Below are 20,016 nucleotides of genomic sequence, written 5' to 3'. Positions count from 1 at the left end.
AGTATCTGGGCTCGCGGTGAATCAGGAGGCACTAAAGAGGTACGGACTCTAACAATCTGCTATCGAAGCCAAATGACTAGCTTACAGATCAAAATTCAATGTATTTAATAGTGAGTATATCGTATATCTACCTTCATTATTGCAGTTTGTCATGATGCCACTGGTGATGAGGTTGAGGGTGAACATATGTTCACTTTAATTGTAATACAGCACATTTACTTCTGGGGAATTTGTTTTTTAATGTATATTATTATTGTGGACATATTCCTTTCAATGTAAATCTGATTACAATCTAAGAACGTTAAATTTAAAGGCATCTTCTCCCCCCCAACCTCTCAATTGATTGAAAGTGTACATTTTTGTTCTTAATGCTATGGATGCTGTGTGGTGGCCCCGAGCTATTTTTATATAATCCCAGCTTTAAATCCTGCTCCCTCTGCATATGCTGCTAGTGTTTATAATATTCAATGCAGAAGAGAGATTCTTTAGATAAATATAAAATAGTCTTCCTCAGTAATGTTGTCAAGCAATATATTGCAGTTCAAATTTTGGCAAAGAGCGGAGGTGGCATTATAAAAAATAATTTTGCTTTGTTTGTCAACAAGCAGATATAATAACTCTTTATAAAGAACACTTTTATTGGAATAAAAATTGTAGCATAAAATTATTAGAATTATAGGACGTTCCTTTAGGAAGGTGAGGAGGAATTTGTTTTGAGGGCGGTGAATCTGTGGAATTCATTGGCACAGGAGGCTGCGGAGGCCAAGTCAATGGATACAGTATGTATTAAGGCACAGATAGATTAGTACGGGTGTCAGGGGTTATGGGGAGAAGGCAGGAGAATTGGGTTAGGAGGGTGAGATAGATCAGCCATGATTGAATGAGGGAAGCATTGATGGGCCGACTGGCCTCATTTTGTTCCGATCACATCACTTATGAACTAATAATGTCAAATTTCTGAAATAAAAAAGGAAGTTAAAAAAGCTGCAGCCAGCAGCAAACACAGAGAGCACATTGCTGAGACCGACTTTGTTTCCTGTGGTAATTATTATTAAGATTTAGTTTCTCGTACATGCCTCCGCTGTCGTTTTAAATAAGCAAGGGCAGGTAAACAGATGCATAGGAACAATGTTTTCAATGCATGCTCCTGGTGAAAATCTGCTCTCCCTCCTCCAAAGGCAAGCCCCCAATACTTTGCGTCTGTGGATTTCCTAATGAGCAACCCAGTGGGTGAGGCTCATTGCAAACAACATTTCACGAGACTGGTCCTCAATAACGTTTATAAAAAATGAAGCCTATATCTGTACTGGTAGATTTCAACAGCTGTACAAATATTTGCATCTGTCTGGCATTCTCCGGAGGAACTAAAACAACGGTGTAGTTTCAGTTGTGTGCTGATCAACTGTTTCATTATCTGGAGTGAGATGCGGGTGTACAAGAACACGAGGTGAATGCACAGAGTCTTTTACCCCGAGTAGGGGAATCGAGAATCAAGATTTACGAGGATGTTGCCAGAACTTGGGGACTGAGATAAAAGGACAGGTTGGGCAGCTTGGACGATATTCCTTGGAGCGCAGGAAGGAGGCTGATAAAAGGAGGTGATTTTATCAAGGTGTACAAAATCATCAGGGTAACAGGTAAGAGTGAATGCACCCAGAGCAGGGCAATGGAGAACCAGAAGACATAGGTTTAAGGTGAGGTTGGGGGGGGGGGGGGGGGGGGAAGTAGACAATAGGTGCAGAAGTAGGCCATTCGGCCCTTCGATCCAGCACCGCCATTCATGTGATCATGGCTGATCATCCCCAATCAGTACCTCGTTCCTGCCTTCTCCCCATATCCCCTGACTCCGCTATTTTTAAGAGCCCTATCTAGCTCTCTCTTGAAAGTATCCAGAGAACCTGCCTCCACCGCCCTCTGAGGCAGAAAATTCCATAGACTCACCACTCTCTGTGAGGAAAAAGTGTTTCCTCGTCTCCGTTCTAAATAGCTTACTCCTTATTCTTAAACTGTGGCCCCTGGTTCTGGTCTCCCCCAACATCGGGAACATGTTTCCTGCCTCAAGCGTGTCCAAACCCTTAACAATCTTATATGTTTCAATGAGATACCCTCTCATCCTTCTAAACTCCAGAGTGTACAAGCCCAGCTGCTCCATTCTCTCAGCATATGACAGTCCCGCCATCCTGGGAATTAACCTTGTAAACCTCCGCTGCACTCCTTCAATAGCAAGAATGTCCTTCCTCAAATTAGGGGACCAAAATTGCACACAATACTCTAGCTGTGGTCTCAATCGGGCTCTGTACAACTGCAGAAGGGCCTCTTTGCTCCTATACTCGATTCCTCTTGTTATAAAGGCCAACATGCCATTCGCTTTCTTCACTGCCTGCTGTACCTGCATGCTTACTTTCATAGACTGATGTACAAGGACCCCCAGATCCCGTTATACTTCCCCTTTTCCCAACTTGACACCATTTAGATAGTAATCTGCCTTCTTGTTATTGCTACCAAAGTTTTGCTAACCTCACATTTATCCGCATTAAACTTCATCTGCCATGCATCTGCCCACTCCCCCAACCTGTCCAAGTCACCCTGCATTCTCATAGCATCCTCCTCACAGTTCACACTGCCACCCAGCTTTGTGTCTTCTGCAAATTTGCTAATGTTACTTTGAATCCTTCATCCAAATCATTGATGTGTATTGTAATAGCTGCGGTCCCAGCACCGAGCCTTGCGGTACCCCACTAGTCACTGCCTGTCATTCTGAAAGACACCCGTTAATCCCTACTCTTTGTTTCCTGTCTGCCAACCACTTCTCTATCCATGTCAGTACTCTACCTCCAATACCATGTGCCCTAATTTTGCCTACTAATCTCCTATGTGGGACCTTATCAAATGCTTTCTGAAAGTCCAGGTACACTACATCCACTGGCTCTCCCTTGTCCATTTTCCTAGTTACATCCTCAAAACATTCCAGAACATTAGTCAAGCATGATTTCCACTTCGTAAATCCATGTTGACTCGGACCGATCCAGTTACTGCTATCCAAATGTTCAGCTATCTCATCTTTTATAATTGACTCCAGCATCTTCCCCACCACCGATGTCAGGCTAACTGGTCTATAATTCCCTGTTTTCTCTCTCCCGCCTTTTTAAAAAGTGGGATAACATTAGCTACCCTCCAATCCCCAGGAATTGATCCTGAGTCTATAGAACATTGGAAAATGATCACCAATGCATCCACGATTTCTAGAGCCACTTCCTTAAGTACCCTGGGATGCAGACCATCAGGCCCTGGGGATTTATAAGCCTTCAGTCCCATCAGTCCATCCAACACCATTTCCTGCCTAATGTGGATTTCCTTCAGTTCCTCCGTCACCCCAGATCCTCTGGCCACTACTATATCAGCAAGATTGTTTGTGTCCTCCTTAGTGAAGACAGAGGAAAGATTTAATAGGAACCTGAGGGGCAATATTTTGACACAAAGGGTGGCGGGTGTATGGAACGAGCTGCCGGAGGAGGTAGTCGAGGCAGGTACCATCACATTTAAGAAATATTTAGACAGGTTCATGGATAGGACAGGTTTAGAGGGATAGATCCAAATGCAGGCAGGTCGGACTAGTGTAGTCCCACCTGCCTGCTAGTGTAGTTGGTCAGCATGGGCAAGTTGGGCTGAAGGGCCTGTTTCCATGCACTATGTTGTCTGTAGAATGGGTTTGTGAAGGCTAGAAAGTTAAGAAGATTCAAACAATATGTAGAAAAAACAACTTAGAAACAAGGATACTGCAAATGCTCGTTTACAAAATAGACGCAAAGTGCTAGTGTAACTCAGCGTGTCATCGGGCATGGAGTAACAGCGGACAGCATCTCTGGAGAACATGGATATGTGATATTTTGGGCTGGGACTCTTCTTCAGACTGATTGTAGGGAGGGTAAGAAAGAGAGGCCTGGCATGTTGATATGGGTGAGGGAGGGGGTTTGATAGGCAGTTGGTTGGACAGGCTAGTGATTAAAAGATAGGGCAGGTTTAGAGGGATATGGGCCAAATGCAGGCAGATGCAGATACAATGGGTCTGTGAATATGATGGCAGTGTGGATATTTGAAAGGAGATAGAAGCGGGCACTACTGCAGATGGGACATGTTGGCCAGTGCGGGCAAATTTGTCCATAGGGCTTGTTTCCATGCTGTAAGACTCTGTCCCACACCATTTCTGATCCCATCACCTCTAACCATCTCCCCTTCACATCCTACAACTTTACCGTTCTCCAGCCCCACATGCCCCGCTTCTCTCTCCTTTCAAATATCCACACTGCCCTGGCAGACCCATTGTTTCAGCCCACTTCTGCCCCACAGAACTCATCCCCGCATACCTCAATTTCATCGTATCCCCCCTTGTCCGGTCCCTTCGAACCTTCATCTGACATCCCATGCGCCATCAACTCTACAATAACTTTTAGTTTCTAGATCCCCATTGCCTCATCTTTACCATGGGCATCTTTATGCCACCATCCTTCACCCACAAAGTTCTCATGACCTTCGGTTCTTCTCCCCATAACCTCTGACACCCGTACTAATCAAGAATCTATCTATCTTTCCCTTAAATATTTCCACTGTGGCAAAGAATTCCACAGATTCACCACCCTCTGACTAAAGAAATTCCTCCTCATCTTCTTCCTAAAAGAATGTCCTTTAATTTTGAGGCTGTGACCTCTGGTCCTAGACTCTCCCACTAGTGGAAACATCCTCTCCACATCCACTCTATCCAGGCCTTTCATTATTCTGTATGTTTCAATGAGGTCCCCCCTCATTCTTCTAAATTCCAGCGAGTACAGGCCCAGTGCCGTCAGATGATCATCATATGTTAACCCACTCATTCCTGGGATCATTCTTGTAAACCTCCTCTGGACCCTCTCTAGAGCCAGCACATCCTTCCTCAGATATGGGGCCCAAAATTGCTCACAATATTCCAAATGCGGCCTGACCAGCGCCTTATGGAGCCTCAGCATTACATCCCTGTTTTTGTATACAAGCCCTCTTGAACTCTTGAAATAAATGCTCGCATTGCATTTGCTTTCTTTACTACTGATTCAAATTGCAGATTAACTTTGGGAATCCTGCACCAGCACTCCCAACTCCCTTTGCACCTCCGATTTCTGGATTCTCTCCCCATTTGGAAAATAATTACACATTTATTCCTTCTACCACAATGCATGACACCACACTTTACTACACTATATTCCATCTGCCACTTCTCTGCCCACTCTCCCAACCTGTCCAAGTCCTTCTGCAGAGTCCCTGCTTTCTCTACACTACCTGCCCTTCCACCTATTTTCGTATCATCCGCAAACTTGTCCACAAAGCCTTCAATCCCCTCGTCCAAATTATTACTATACAACGTGAAGAGTAGCGGCCCCAGCACCGAGCCCTGCGGAACTCCACTAGTCACTGGCAGCCAAACAGATAAAGCCCCCCTTTATTGCCACTCTTTGTCTTCTGCCATCCAGCCAACCTGCTATTCATGCTAGTATCTGCCCTTTAATACCGTGGGCTTTCATCTTCCTTAGAAGCCTCACGTGTGGCACTTTTTCAAAGGCGTTCTGCAAATCTAGGTATAAAACATCATAGATTCGGCTGTGGAGGCCAAGTCAGTGCGTATTTTTAAGGCAGAGGTTGATGGATTCTTGATCAGTAAGGATGTCAGAGGTTATGGAGAGAATGGGGTTGGGAGGGAGAGATAGATCTGCCATGATTGAATGGTGGAGTAGACTTGATGGACCAAATGGCCTAATTCTGCTCCTCAACCTCATGAGCTCCAAGAGACAGAAAGAAGCATTTCATCTTGCAGAGAACACAGAGTGTTGGAGTAACTCAGCAGGTCAGGCAGGACATTTTAATAGGAATCTGAGTCATAGAGTGTGGAAACAGGTCCTTCAGCACAACTTGTCCATGCTGACCAACATGCACTGGTTCCACCTGCCTGTGTTTGGCCCATATCCCTCTAACCGTCTTATCCATGTAAACGTCTAAACATTTTTTGTAACATGGGAGGTTATTTTACAGCTGTACAAGGTGTTGGTGAAGAGACCCTTGAAGGGACTCGACCCAAAACGTCGCCTATTTCCTTCGCTCCATAGACGCTGCCTCACCCACTGAGTTTCTCCAGCATTTTTGTCTACCTTCGATTTTCCAGCTTCTGCAGTTCCTTCTTAAACACTGAGAGTAAGATGTGCGAGAGTAGATTTCAAGAGAGGAATTTGTATTTCACTTTGTAATTCATACTCTGAAAAAGCTGTGGGTGAATGATGCACCCAGTTCCAGATTTGCCCATGAAAAGCCAGTAAACAGCCTGAGTGGTGTTATGAATGGGAAATGATCAATGATCATTGAATGAAACAGACTAAAACCAGACGACTTAATTGCTGCAGGACTGCTCCATCTGTTGGTGAAAGTAGGTATTCCTTTCTGTACAGGCATTAACATGCTGTTGGACCAGTACCTTTCTAACATGACTTCTTTAACTTCAGGTAATTGTTGCTCTCCCTCCATCCCTCCCCCATCCTAGTTCTCCGACCAGTCTGACTGTCTTCCTGGTTACATTTTATCTTTGTACGCCTCGCTGTCACCTTCCCCTAGCTAACAATTCTACCTTTCATTGATCCCCGTTCCCTTTGATCTAATTTTCGCACCTTACCCTTCTTAATCTCTGCATCTTCCTCTCCCCTGACTCTCAGTATGTAGAAGGGTCTCGACCCAAAACGTCGGCTATTCCTTTTCTCCGGAGTTGCTGCCTGTCCCGCTGAGTTACTCCAGCATTTTGTGCCTATCTTCAGTGTAAACATAGAAACATAGAAAATAGGTGCAGGAGTAGGCCATTCGGCCCTTCGAGCCTGCACCGCCATTCAATATGATCATGGCTAATCATCCAACTCAGTATCCTGTACCTGCCTTCTCTCCATACCCCCTGATCCCTTTAGCCACAAGGGCCACATCTAACTCCCTCTTAAATATAGACAATGAACTGGCCTCAACTACCTTCTGTGGCAGAGAATTCCACAGATTCACCACTCTCTGTGTGAAAAATGTTTTCCTCATCTCGGTCCTAAAAGATTTCCCCCCTTATCCTTAAACTGTGACCCCTTGTTCTGGACTTCCCCAACATCGGGAACAATCTTCCTGCATCTAGCCTGTCCAACCCCTTAAGAAATTTGTAAGTTTCTATAAGATCCCCCCTCAATCTTCTAAATTCTAGCGAGTATTCTAACAAGCATCTGCAGTTCCTTCCTACACATTTCTACTACCCAAGTTCAATGCCTTTATCCTCACTGTTGACGTTTATGAATAAATCTTCCAAGCACTTGTTTTATGGCTTGTCTTTGATTGTGGCACAGTTCCGTTCCCAAATCCCTTCCTTCCTCCATGCCCTGACCAACAAGCAAGAGATCCTGATGTGCAGTAGAGGCCTCTGGTTCAATCAGTTTAGTCAATCAATCAATCAATCAACCTTTATTGTCATCTTGCAAAGCAACAATTGTACAATGCAAAATGAGAAGACGTTTCTCAGGGAATACCGGAGCATCGCACATAAATCTTAAACATTTCACACATAATAACAATAAAAACAATCCAGTCCCTGATGAAACAGTATAAATAGTTAAAAGCAGGTAAAACATCAACATTAAAGTACAGTAAAAATAGTCATTAAAATGTCCAGGGCAGCTGATTTGAGTGGCCAGTGCCAGAGTTATTAAATTGTCAGTGCAAAGCAGCAGAATCAGGTGGAGTGACTGTTTAGCAGCCTCACAGCCTGTGGCAGGAAGCTGTTACGGTATCTCTTGCCTGATGGCAGGAGATCCAGGTGTGTGTGGAGGGGGTGCAGTTTGTCCTTAGCTATTCTCAGAGCTTTTTTCAGACAGCGGCTCTGGAACAGTTCTTGTACCGAGGGTAGGGAGACGCCAATGATCCTCTCTGCTTAGTTTATTATTATTAATATTATTATTGTACCTTGAAAAGCTTTTGTTTGCATGCAATCCAGTCAAAGAAAAGACTATACATGATTACAATTGAGCCGTCCACAGTGTACAGATAAAGGGTATAACATTTTCACACAGAGAGTGGTGAATCTCTGGAACTCCCTGCCACAGAGGGTAGTCGAGGCCAGTTCATTGGCTATATTTAAGAGGGAGTTAGATGTGGCTAAGGGGATCAGAGGGTATGGAGAGAAGGCAGGTACGGGATACTGAGTTGGATGATCAGCCATGATCATATTGAATGGCGGTGCAGGCTCGAAGGGCCGAATGGCCTACTCCTGCACCTAATTTCTATGTTTCTATTTAGTGCAAGATAAAGTCCAATTTTGTATACCTTATAGATGTGTACAAAATCATGAGAGGAATAGATCGGGTCAATGCACAGAGTCTTGTAATAGGAATCCAAGGGGTAACTTTTTCACACAGAGGGTAGTGGGTGTATGGATCAAGCTGCCAGAGGAGGTAGTTGAGGCTGGGACTATCCCACCGTTTAAGAAACAGTTGGACAGGTAGAGGGATAGGACAGGTTTGGAGGGATATGAACCAAGCGCAGGCAAGTGAGAGGAGTGTACCTGGGACATTGTTGGCTGGTGTGGGCAAGTTGGGCTGAAGGGCCTGTTTCCACACTGTACCACTCTATGACTAATTAAAGTTCAAAGGTGTCCAATGAGGTAGCTGGGAGGGCATGACCGCACTCTAGCTGATGAAAGGATGGTTCAGTTGCTTGATAACAGCTGGGGAGAAACTGTCCCTGAATCTGGAGGTCTCTATGCGTTTTCTATCATCTTTACCTCTTGCCTGATGGGAGAGGAGAGTAGAAAGAATGCCCGGGCTGAGACTGGTCCTTGTCATTTGACTTATGTTAAACACTGTTCTTAATAAATGATTGCAACTTGATGCAACAATGATAAATAACAATTGCTTATTGCATCTGACCCACAGCCAGAATGAAACCAGGTGTAGTCAATGATTTCCTTAATAGACAATAGACAATAGGTGCAGGAGGAGGCCATTTGGCCCTTCAAGCCAGCACCGCCATTCAATGTGATCATGGCTGATCATCCCCAATCAGTACCCCGTTCTTACCTTCTCCCCATATCCCCTGACTCTGCTATTTTTAAGAGCCCTATCTAGCTCTCTCTTGAAAGCATCCAGAGAACCTGCCTCCACCGCCCTCTGAGGCAGAGAATTCCACAGACTCACCACTCTCTGTGAGAAAAAGTGTTTCCTCGACTCCATTCTAAATGGCTTACTCCTTATTCTTAAACTGTGGCCCCTGGTTCTGGACTCCCCCAACATCGGGAACATGTTTCATGCCTCTAGCGTGTCCAAGCCCTTAACAATCTTATATGTTTCAATGAGATACCCTCTCATCCTTCTAAACTCCAGAGTGTACAAGCCCAGCTGCTCCATTCTCTCAGCATATGACAGTCCCGCCATCCCGGGAATTAACCTTGTAAACCTACGCTGCACTCCCTCAATAGCAAGAATGTCCTTCCTCAAATTAGGGGACCAAAACTGCACGCAATACTCCGGGTGTGGTATCACTAGGGCTCTGTACAACTGCAGAAGGACCTCTTTGCTCCTATACTCGACTCCTCTTGTTATAAAGACCAACATGCCATTCGCTTTCTTCACTGCCTGCTGTACCTGCATGCATACTTTCATAGACTGATGTACAAGGACCCCCAGATCCCGTCGTACTTACCCTTTTCCCAACTTGACGCCATTTAGATAGTAATGTGCCTTCCTGTTTTTGCTACCAAAGTGGATAACCTCACATTTATCCGCATTAAACTTCAACTGCCATGCATCTGCCCATACCCCAACCTGTCCAAGTCACCCTGCATTCTCATAGCATCCTCCTCACAGTTCACACTGCCACCCAGCTTTGTGTCATCTGCAAATTTGCTAATGTTACTTTGAATCCCTTCATCCAATCATTGATGTATATTGTAAATAGCTGCGGTCCCGAAATGTCACCTATTCCCATGCGCGGGTCGGTGTGGTCTCAGTGGGCTGAAGGGCCCAATTCCGCGCTGTATCTCTAAAACGAAACAAACTAAAAAATGTAAATATGTGTTGCTGTGTGACCTATTACAGTTATTGGTACCGCAGCGAAAACTAAGAACAAATTTCATTTCTTAACTTAACTTTGTTTTTTCGTAGAATTCCAAGAGCCGAGAAGAAAAGGAAAACCAAACGCAGCCAAAGGTGTAAAGCGAAAGAAAGTCGTGGCCGAAAATGTGACGAAGAAAATCCCCAAATCATTTGTGAAAACTCTGTTAAAATTAAGTAAGGATGGGCAAAGTGCGGAGGCAGCCTTTTCTGTCGATGGTGTCCCAACTGCTGCTTCACCATTGAATAAGGAACCTTTGCTTGACCAAAATGGTGGATTGGAGAGAGAAGGAGAACTCGGACAAGAATATTGTGAGGACCTAAACTTTGCCGGTGAGGCGACGGTGGCTCGGGCGGGCAAACCACTGCAGAGAAAGATCTTGGCGTCACAGCATTCAGTCGAGTCGTGCAACAAATCTCCAAATTGGAAAGCTCGCCAACTGGACACCGATGCAACCTTGAAATTGTTGGTGGCGGAGAAGCCCCCCTCGCCAATCTACGAGCACCCACAGCACCAGATTCAACGTCTCTCTCTGCTGCGTAAGCATTGGATCATCAAAACCGAGAGCAAAAGCTGCAGTGCGAATGGGAGCTCCCCTGACGCTAGCTCCGCCTTCGACGTCCTATTGAAGGCGATGGAGCCGGAACTGAAAACTCTGTCAAAGGTGAAGTTTCCTGCAGCCGATTCGGGCTCCAGGAAGTCGGACTTCGGCATCGTATCCCAGGAGGCGTCGGGTGGAGCATCATCAGTCACCGCACAGACCCCCAGCCGGCCCTCTGCATGCAAATCTGAATTAGCAGCGGACCCACAATACTATTCCAATGCCGCTCAAATTGTGGCCAAATCAGGGAACAGACAGCAAGGAGCGGGCCAGCCGACGTCTCACGTCCACTACCAGCAGGCACGGCATGTTCTGCATGTTAAACAAGAGCAACAACGTGCCACATCTCCGAGGTTTAACGGATCACCCACACACCAGCAGAATCAAGGCAAGCACCATTTCCAACACACGTACAATTTGACCATGACCTCCCTCGGTCAGTCTCAGACCACTGTCATGCCATATAGACTACATCAAAGCCAGCTTCTGGTCAATTCAAATCAGCACATGGCCCATAATCCACCTAATAGTGATCACAAGGGATCTAGTTACAAGCAGCTGCAGTTGACGTCTGTTCTCAACTCTGGGGTGGAACAAGCATCCAATAGTTTGCTCAAGGACCAGAAGCCTAAAAAGCAGGGGAAGTATATTTGCGAGTACTGCAACAGGGCATGTGCCAAGCCGAGCGTTCTCCAGAAACACATTCGTTCTCACACCGGGGAACGGCCCTACCCTTGCGTTACCTGTGGCTTTTCATTCAAGACCAAAAGCAACTTGTACAAGCACAAGAAGTCCCACGCTCACGCTATCAAGCTTGGTCTCGTCTTGAGGTCAGGGGGCAGCAGTACTTCAGTGTCGCAGGACTCTGAGCGGGGGGTCAGCATGCAGTCAGACGTGGAGGAGAGCTGCGACAGTGAGGCCGACTCCACGTCCGAGGAAAGATATTTTGACCAGAAGCACTGTGGTGAGCAGGATGCCGCACAAGTGTCCAGCGACGTGTCCTATTCAGAGGCAGCTGCAGCCTTCCCCGGGGACCTCTCGTCCTCCAGCAAGCTGGGAAACAAAGTCGGCGGCTACGACTCCTACGAGTCTGTCGCCCCGCACGAAGGAACGGAGTCGAGAGTTGCAGCCGCGTTGCCGAAGGTGGTGGTCTACCCGGTGAACATTTCCCCCGCCAGGGCTGACAGTCCGCGGGTAACGGGAGCGGCTCCAGAACCAGTCCACCCGCAGCAGCAGGTAAACCCGCAGGCCGCCAAAACGGAGCCGACATCGGCTTGGGCGTCTTGGACGAAGCAAGACCCCGGTGGAAACGGCAAGCGGCAGGTGGAAATGAGCCCGCCGGAGGAAGACAAGGCCCAGTCAGTGACTCCACATGGCCAGCTTCAAAGGCAGCAGGCCACTGAACAGGGCAAGCATCACTTGAGCCCTCGAAGTTTAGGGAGCACTGATTCAGGTTATTTCTCCCGTTCCGAGAGTGCGGATCAACAAATGAGCCCACTCAGTCCCTTTGTCAAGTCACTGGCCACCATCGAGGGCACGTTTCCTTGTCCACCTCACAGCAATCAAATCATGGCCACTGTGTTACAGATGAACTCCATCTCAGTTGAGAAGCTGTCCAAATCCACAGCTCCGGTTCGTGCTCAGATAGCAACCAAGATGCTTGAAGAACGCATTTCCAAGTTGATATCCGACAATGAAGCAGTAGTGGACGATAAACAGCTGGATAGTGTCAAACCAAGAAGAACGTCTCTTTCTAGAAGAGGAAGCATAGACTCACCGAAACCATATACGTTCAAAGATTCATTCCAATTCGATCTACGGCCTCTTCATTCAGGAAGAAGAACAAGCTCCAGTTCTGATATTCCCAAGTCCCCTTTTACACCCACTGACAAGTCAAAGCAAGTGTTCCTCTTGTCAGTTCCTCCTCCGTTTCCTTCTCTTGACTGTTTGCCCATCACTAGAAGCAATTCGATGCCCGCTACTCCAGCAAACTTTGGCGTGCCAGCCAACGTAACGCTAGCTGCTCACCCGCTCCGAGGAAGCCAGTCGTTCGACGATAAAATCGCCGGTTCATTTAGCGACGACGTCTTCATACCCGGACCGCAGACGCCCATGCACCTTGTCCATCCCCGGACCCTTGTCAGGCAGACCGCCGTGGAAGACCCGTCGACCAGCGAGGGCCAGGGCTTTGCCTCCACACGCTCCATGGACGAGGGTTTCCAGAGGAGCGCCTTGGCCGCGGGGCTTCTGATGCCGAGGAGCAAATCGTTTGAGCACGGGACACGAGCACAGGAGAAAGGGAGAAAGCCGCAAGGCCGGGGCTCCATGTACGAGTGCGAGACGTGCAGAAACAGGTACAGAAAGCTGGAGAACTTTGAGAACCACAAGAAGTTCTACTGCTCAGAGCTTCACGGGCCAAAGGTTAAACCCATGGCCACAAAGGATTCGGAGCAGGAGGCAATATCACGCAGTATGTCCCCTCAGTTGCTACACTACAGGGTGGTGGGAGCGGCGGGGGTTCTCCAGCAACCACCGAAGATGAGGAAAAGGAAGAAAATTAAAAGTATTGGTGACGATGATGAACCTCCGCCCAGCGTGGGCACCGGGACAAGCACCGTGAACAAGGAACCTTTGTCGGATCGGTTAAGTGCCGCTGCCGTTGATGCATCTCACCGGAACAAGGTAACCGGTAGTATCCCATCCACGAGCGTCAGAGCAAAAACTCCACCAGGAGAACGCCTCCAGGCGGGCGACAAGGAACATCTCCCGGAGGACCCGGTGTCCTTCAGCAACGAGATTCAAACCAAACCATTACCCCCACCATCCCAAGAACGAGAGCTAAGCAGGACCAGCAGTGGCGTGTCTGTAATCCAGCACACAAATTCGTTGAGTAGACCCAGTTCATTTGAACACTTGGAATCTGTGGACAAAAGTTCTCCCGTCCCCGTGCAAGAGAAAGAGGCCCTTCGCGAAACGGCGCAGCTCTCACTGTTCACGAGCGAGAAAGAAGATGCCTGCAGCCAGCCCACTTGCCAACCGCAACCCAACCCCGGAATATCGAGGGCAGCAACCTGCGAACTGTCGAGATCGTCGTCCGCTGACTGCACGTCGCTGCAGCCGTCAAGGCTGGTGCGGCAACATAACATCCAGGTGCCGGAGATTTTGGTGACGGAGGAGCCGGACCAGGAGCAGGAGGCGCAAGGTAACGAGCCGGCAGAGAAATTCCACTGGCCGCAGAGGAGCGAGACTCTCTCAAACCTACCGACCGAGAAGCTGCCGCCAAAAAAGAAACGGATCCGCTTGGCTGAGATGGAGCACTCATCCGGGGAATCCAGCTTTGACTCCACCCTATCCAGGAGCTTCAGCCAGGATAGCAACCTGTCTTGTTCCAGTCTCTCAGCCTCATTTGATAAGGAGGACCTTCCAAGGACTGAAAGCCCTTCGAAGCTGGAAGCACTTAGTAAGTCGCCCGAACTGGCTCTGGTTAGTCGGTCAAATACCCTTGGCGTTCCCAACGCACATTACAGAGAGATGAGACGAGCTGCGTCTGAACAGAACAACAGCATGCCTTCCTCTACAGAGCTCACCACAGGGATCCGGAGCAAGTCATTTGATTGTGGTATCATATCCACAACAATATCCCCATCGCCAGAGGTTTCCATGGAGATTATTTCCACAGTGGCTTCTGAAATATTTGCTTCTGGCTCGGTCTCCCTGATTGAGAGGAGAAGAGGTCCTCTTTTACGGCAGATGTCTTTGAGCATTGGCCCAGACATTCCCCAACCTCAGGTTTTGGCTTCCAGTTTATTCCACCAAAACCTAACTCTGCAGGTGGCGGCCCTGCCACAACTCAAGCGGTCCTTATCGAATAGGTTATCCCCCGTGTCCTTCTTAACTTCACATCACCCGCTGTCGTATGTTACGCAAGTCCAACACGTAGTACACCCTGAGCCACAGTCTTCAGTACAAGAAATAAACGCAAATAACCAAATCCAAGTCAAACAACCTTTCGTTCAAACATCTTCTCTTGCTCAGAGGTCTGAGACATGTTGCGTTGCCCAAGGAAACCTAACAGTAATGCCTGCAAAAATAACTGCAGACCAACAGAAATTGTGCTCAATTATATCTCTTCCTCCTGGAAATGAACGTAACACATATGCTCCTAAATATCAGCTTCAAATTGTTCAAAGCCAATCCTGCAAGGCGTGTGTTCTTCCTCATGTTACAACCCAGTCGCCAGTCATTCCCCTATCTATTCCACTTGCTCTCAGATCATGTGCGGTCACTCCCAATATTACAACTAAATCTCTGGAGATTATCTCAAACTTGTACTTGGTCCCCCCAGTTCAGCATGTCCACCCTGGCCAGGTATCTACCCAGTTACTGCCTGCTGCTGCTTCTCTGATCAGGCCCATTGGCATCCAGTGCACACAACCCACGTACAACACTGCCATTCGTTCAACCTTGCCTCAGATTCTGGTCACACAAGATCAAACGAACCAGCAGGCCCTGGTCATCTGTAAATTCGACGATCCACTAAATTCAAACGCTCCCGAGGATTATCTGGAAGGCCAAAAGAATAAAATTAAGCTGTCTGCTATTGCGGAAAATTGTCACTCACTTATCGATAGTGGAACTGCACTCAAGGCAAGTGGATCCAAAATGGCGTCTGACTGTCTGCTCGCGCAAGAACCGACAGGAACGAGTAAACGCATGCTGTCGCCAGCAAATAGTTTAGATATTGCGATGGAAAAACACCAGAAACGGGTTAAGGATGAAAACGGCTCTGCAAGTTCTGGTAAAGTGACACAGGTGCCGTTGCAAAGCACCAAATCTGTTGAAATGAATAAGCTGAAGAAGCCCATGTTGGTGAGGCAGCATTGCACAACCGATCAAGTGGAGAGCTCGCTGCCTGCTGAGCAGGAAGGCCCTCTGAAAAACAACTTGCAAATCTTAGAGCTCAACAGCTCGCCAATAAAGCCTCTTCACCAGCTGCCAGCTCTGCCTTTGGAAACTCTGCAGTCTGAGGGTTCTACCTCTTCTTCGGGGACTGTGATTCAAAAATCACCCAGAACCGCTTTCTCCAGTCCCCCACAGGCAATTACTACTCTGTCGAAATCAGTCACTAATACTCAGGGTGATACGTCTGCATCCAGTAACGACCAAATGCAACTAGTAAACAGTCAGGCCCAAATCGAAATGAGAGTTTCCTTCCCAGTCACAAGCACGCGAGACGTACAATGTGCCACACTCTCCACTCTGAAGACTTCAACAAATTTTAGTTGGTGTTACCTGAAAAAGTGCAAGCCGTTACATACCCAGCAGTTGGACAAAAAACTCTCTGCCTACTCAACTTGGCACATCAGCCCTCACAATCCCAATCCAATGGGATTACCCACTAAAGTCATACTTGGTCTTCTCAACTCAAAGCAGAAGATCAAAAAAATGATGTACACGCAAGCGAAAAGCACGCTGCTTCATTCTGGCATATTGGTGTCTTCAAGCAAATGGAAAGCTGACAAATCCAAGGTATTAATCATTTTTACTTGACCAATCTCGTCTAGCCTTGCTGATGGTTTGGCAGAGAAGGCTGAGTCTTAGAAACCATGAGTTCAGAGAGGATTTGATGAAGATATTAGTGTCACATAAAATGACTACTCACAATTTCAATAGACAATAAGTGCAGGAGTAGGCCATTCGGCCCTTCGAGCCAGCACCGCCAGTCAATATGATCATGGCTGATCATCCCCAATCAGTACCCCGTTCCTGCCTTCTCCCCATATCCCCTGACTCCACTATCTTTAAGAGCCCAATCTAGCTCTCTCATGAAAGTATCCAAGAACCGGCCTCCACCGCCCTCTGAGGCAGAGAATTCCACCACTCTCTGTGAGAAAAAGTGCTTCCTCCGTTCTAAATGGCTTCCCCCTTATTCTTAAACTGTCGACCCTGGTTCTGGACTCCCCCAACATCGGGAACATGTTTCCTGCCTCTAACGTATCCAAACCCTTAACAATCTTACATGTTTTAATAGGATCCCCTCTCGTCCTTCTAAACTCCGGAGTGTACAAGCCCAGCCGCTGCATTCTCTCAGCATATGACAGTCCTGCCATCCCGGGAATTAACCTTGTAAACCTACGCTGCACTCCCTCAATAGTAAGAATGTCCTTCCTCAAATTAGGGGACCAAAACTGCACAAATACTCCAGGTGTGGTCTCACTAGGGCCCTGTACAACTGCAGAGATGAGGAGGAGTTTATTTTGTCAGAGGGTGTTGACTCTGTGGAATTCACTCCCACATATGGCTGTGGAAGCCAAGTCATTGGATATTTTTAAGGGCTGTACTATTCTATGTTTGAATTCAATTGTGAAATTTTGTTTTACTCTGTGGTGCAACTGAGATAATGTTTCTCCCTCCAGGGTGAAATGCAGTAACGCCAATTTACATTTTATCTCTTTGCTGTTGTAGCTGTCTTAGTGCTCTGGATTTGCACTTTTCCTTGCACTTATGTAAGCCTTTTCACTTAGTCTCATACTGCAATTTGGTTAACGTAAAATTCAACCATATTATTGTCACTATTAAATATTAGGATCAAAGTAACCTCTTGTTTCTCTTCTGTGATTACTACTGAGTGCATTTCTTCATAATTTTGGACAGGCACTTGCCAACCGAACAGTGGCAATTAGTGAACACAACAGCAAAGACAAGTACGACAATCAAGGTGGTGATTCTGACAAAGATCATGCTGTCATTGAACCCAGGAGAATCAAGATCTTCGATGGGGGGCAAGTTTACATTTCAACACTTTTTAGTTATACTAGTAAAAGAATAAAGGGCCTGTCCCACTTGAGCGACCTAATCCGCGAGTTCTGGTGAGTTTGCCCTCCTCATACTCGCAGCATGGTCGACACGAGGTCGTAGGAGGCTTTCATAACTCTCCTTCATGCTCGAGAGTGGTCTCCACGTACTCGAGGCCTCAGGTAGATCGCGGCGTTTTTTTTCAATATGTTAAAACTGCCCGCGATTAAAAAAAGGTCGCCATGGAAAAAATCGATGCTTTTTTTTACTCGTAGATTTAGTCGTAGTAGGTCGGCATGTTAGTTGTAGGTAATCGAGGGTAGTCGTAGGTAGTCTTCATCATAGTCGAAGGGAGGTCAAAGGAGATGGTGTCCAATTTTCCCGAAGTTAGCCGTAGCTAGTCTTCAACATAGTCGAAGGAGGTCTTCTACATAGTCGAAGGAGGTCTTCAACATGTCTTCTAAACTCGCCAATTAGGTCACCCAAGTGGGACAGCCCCTTAAGGATTTCTGAAGTTTAGTTTAGAGATACAGTGCGTAAACAGGCCCTTCGGTTCACCGGGTCCACATCGACCAGCGATCCCCCGCACATTCACATCATCCTACACATACTGGGGACAGTTTTACATTTGTACCAAGCCAAATAATCTACAAACCTGTACATCTTTGGAGTGTGGGGGCAAACCAAAGATCTCAGAGAAAACCCACGCAGGTCATGGAGAGAGCGTGCAATCTCTGTACAGACAGCACCCGTAGCCGGGATCGAACCCGGGTCGCTGCCGCTGTAAGGCAGCAACTCTACTGCTGTGCCACCGTGCTGCCTCTTGTTAAAGCTTCTTTAGGTATGTGAAGAGGAAAAAATTAGTTAAGGCAAATGTGGGTCCCTTGAAGACAGAAACAGGCGAATTTATTATGGGGAACAAGGAAATGGCAGACGAGTTGAACAGGTACTTTGGATCCGTCTTCACTAAGGAAGACATAAACAATCTCCCAGATGTACAAGTGGCCAGAGGATCTGGGATGACGGAGGAACTGAAGGAAATTCACATTAGTCAGGAAATGGTGTTGGGTAGACTGATGGGACTGAAGGCTGATAAATCCCCAGGGGCTGATGTTCTGCATCCCAGGGCACTTAAGGAGGCGGCCCTAGAAATCGTGAATGCATTGGTGATCATTTTCTAATGTTCTCTCGACTCTGGATCAGTTCCTGTGGACTTGAGGGTAGCCAATGTAACTCCACTTTTTAAGAAAGGAGGGAGAGAGAAAACGGGGAATTATAGACCAGTTAGCCATACATCGGTAGTGGGGAAGATGCTGGAGTCGATTATTAAAGATGTTATAGCAGCGCATTTGGAAAGCAGTGACAGGATCGGTCAAAGTCAGCATGGATTTATGAAGGGTAAATCATGCTTGACTAAAAGGAATGACAGCAATTGGGCTGCAAGATGAAGACAGGAAGGTATGGAACTGAGGCGGGTTTAACTGGGGCGCCAGGTTTCACCGTTGAGCCCTCTGAGATGTTGTGGGCTTATCAATGAAACGTCAAAGAAGGAGGGTGCCCACCTGATGACCCGGATGACTTACCTACCCTACCTTTCACCACTCCAATCCCACTGCCAATATCAAGAGTGCCGACTTACCACAGGGATTGAAACATCGTTCTATTAGCTCTACTCAAATTTTTTGAGGATATAACAAGTAGAATGGATATGGGAGAGCCAGTGGATGTGGTGTATCTAGACTTTCAAAAAGCCTTTGACAAGGTCCCACACAAGAGATTAGTGTGCAAAATTGGAGCACATGGTATTGGGGGTAGGGTATTGACATGGATAGAGAACTGGTTGGCAGACAGGAAGCAAAGAGTTGGAATTAATAGGTCCTTTTCAGAATGGCAGGCAGTGACTCGTGGGGTGTCGCAAGGCTCGGTGTTGGGACCCCAGTTATTTACAATATATATTAACAATTTAGACAAGGGAATTAAATGTAACATACTAAGTTTGCGGATGACACAAAGCTGGGTGGCAGTGTGAGCTGCGAGGAGGATGCTATGAGGCTGCAGGGTGACTTGGATAGGTTGGGTGAGTGGGCAGATGCAGTATAATGTGAATAAATGTGAGGTTATCCACTTTGGTGCCAAGAATAAGAAGGCAGATTATTATCTGAATTGTGTCAGATAAGGAAAACGGGAGGTGCAACGAGAACTGGGTGTGCTTGTACATCACAACTCTCTGGGTGAAAAAGTTTTTTCTCACCTCACTCTTAAATGACCACCCCTTTATTCTAAGACCGTGGCCCCTGGTTCTGGACTCGCCCAACATTGGGAACATTTTTCCTGCATCTAGCTTGTCCAGTCCTTTTATAATGTATATGTTTCTATAAGATTGCCCCTCATCCTTCTAAACTCCAGTGAATACAAGCCTAGTCTTTTCAATCTTTCCTCATATGACAGTCCAGCCATCCGAGGGATCAATCTCGTGAACC

General features: G+C 46.9%; 1 protein-coding gene across 2 annotated transcripts in view; it reads left to right on the top strand.

Moving 5' to 3' along the window:
• Positions 1-20,016, top strand: part of hivep1 (HIVEP zinc finger 1) — a 185,927-nt gene that overhangs the window by 118,673 nt on the left and 47,238 nt on the right. For both annotated transcript variants that reach the window (XM_033015000.1, XM_033015009.1), the window contains 2 exons: positions 10,191-16,270; positions 17,396-17,523. In XM_033015000.1, coding sequence (XP_032870891.1) covers positions 10,191-16,270; positions 17,396-17,523 — 6,208 coding nt within the window. The remainder of the gene's footprint in view (positions 1-10,190; positions 16,271-17,395; positions 17,524-20,016) is intronic.

This window comes from Amblyraja radiata, chromosome 2 (genome assembly GCF_010909765.2).
Source record: "Amblyraja radiata isolate CabotCenter1 chromosome 2, sAmbRad1.1.pri, whole genome shotgun sequence".
NCBI classification, from domain to species: domain Eukaryota; kingdom Metazoa; phylum Chordata; class Chondrichthyes; order Rajiformes; family Rajidae; genus Amblyraja; species Amblyraja radiata.
The sequence above is the reverse complement of the archived record's forward strand: the minus strand, read 5'-3'. Positions and strand labels throughout refer to the sequence as shown.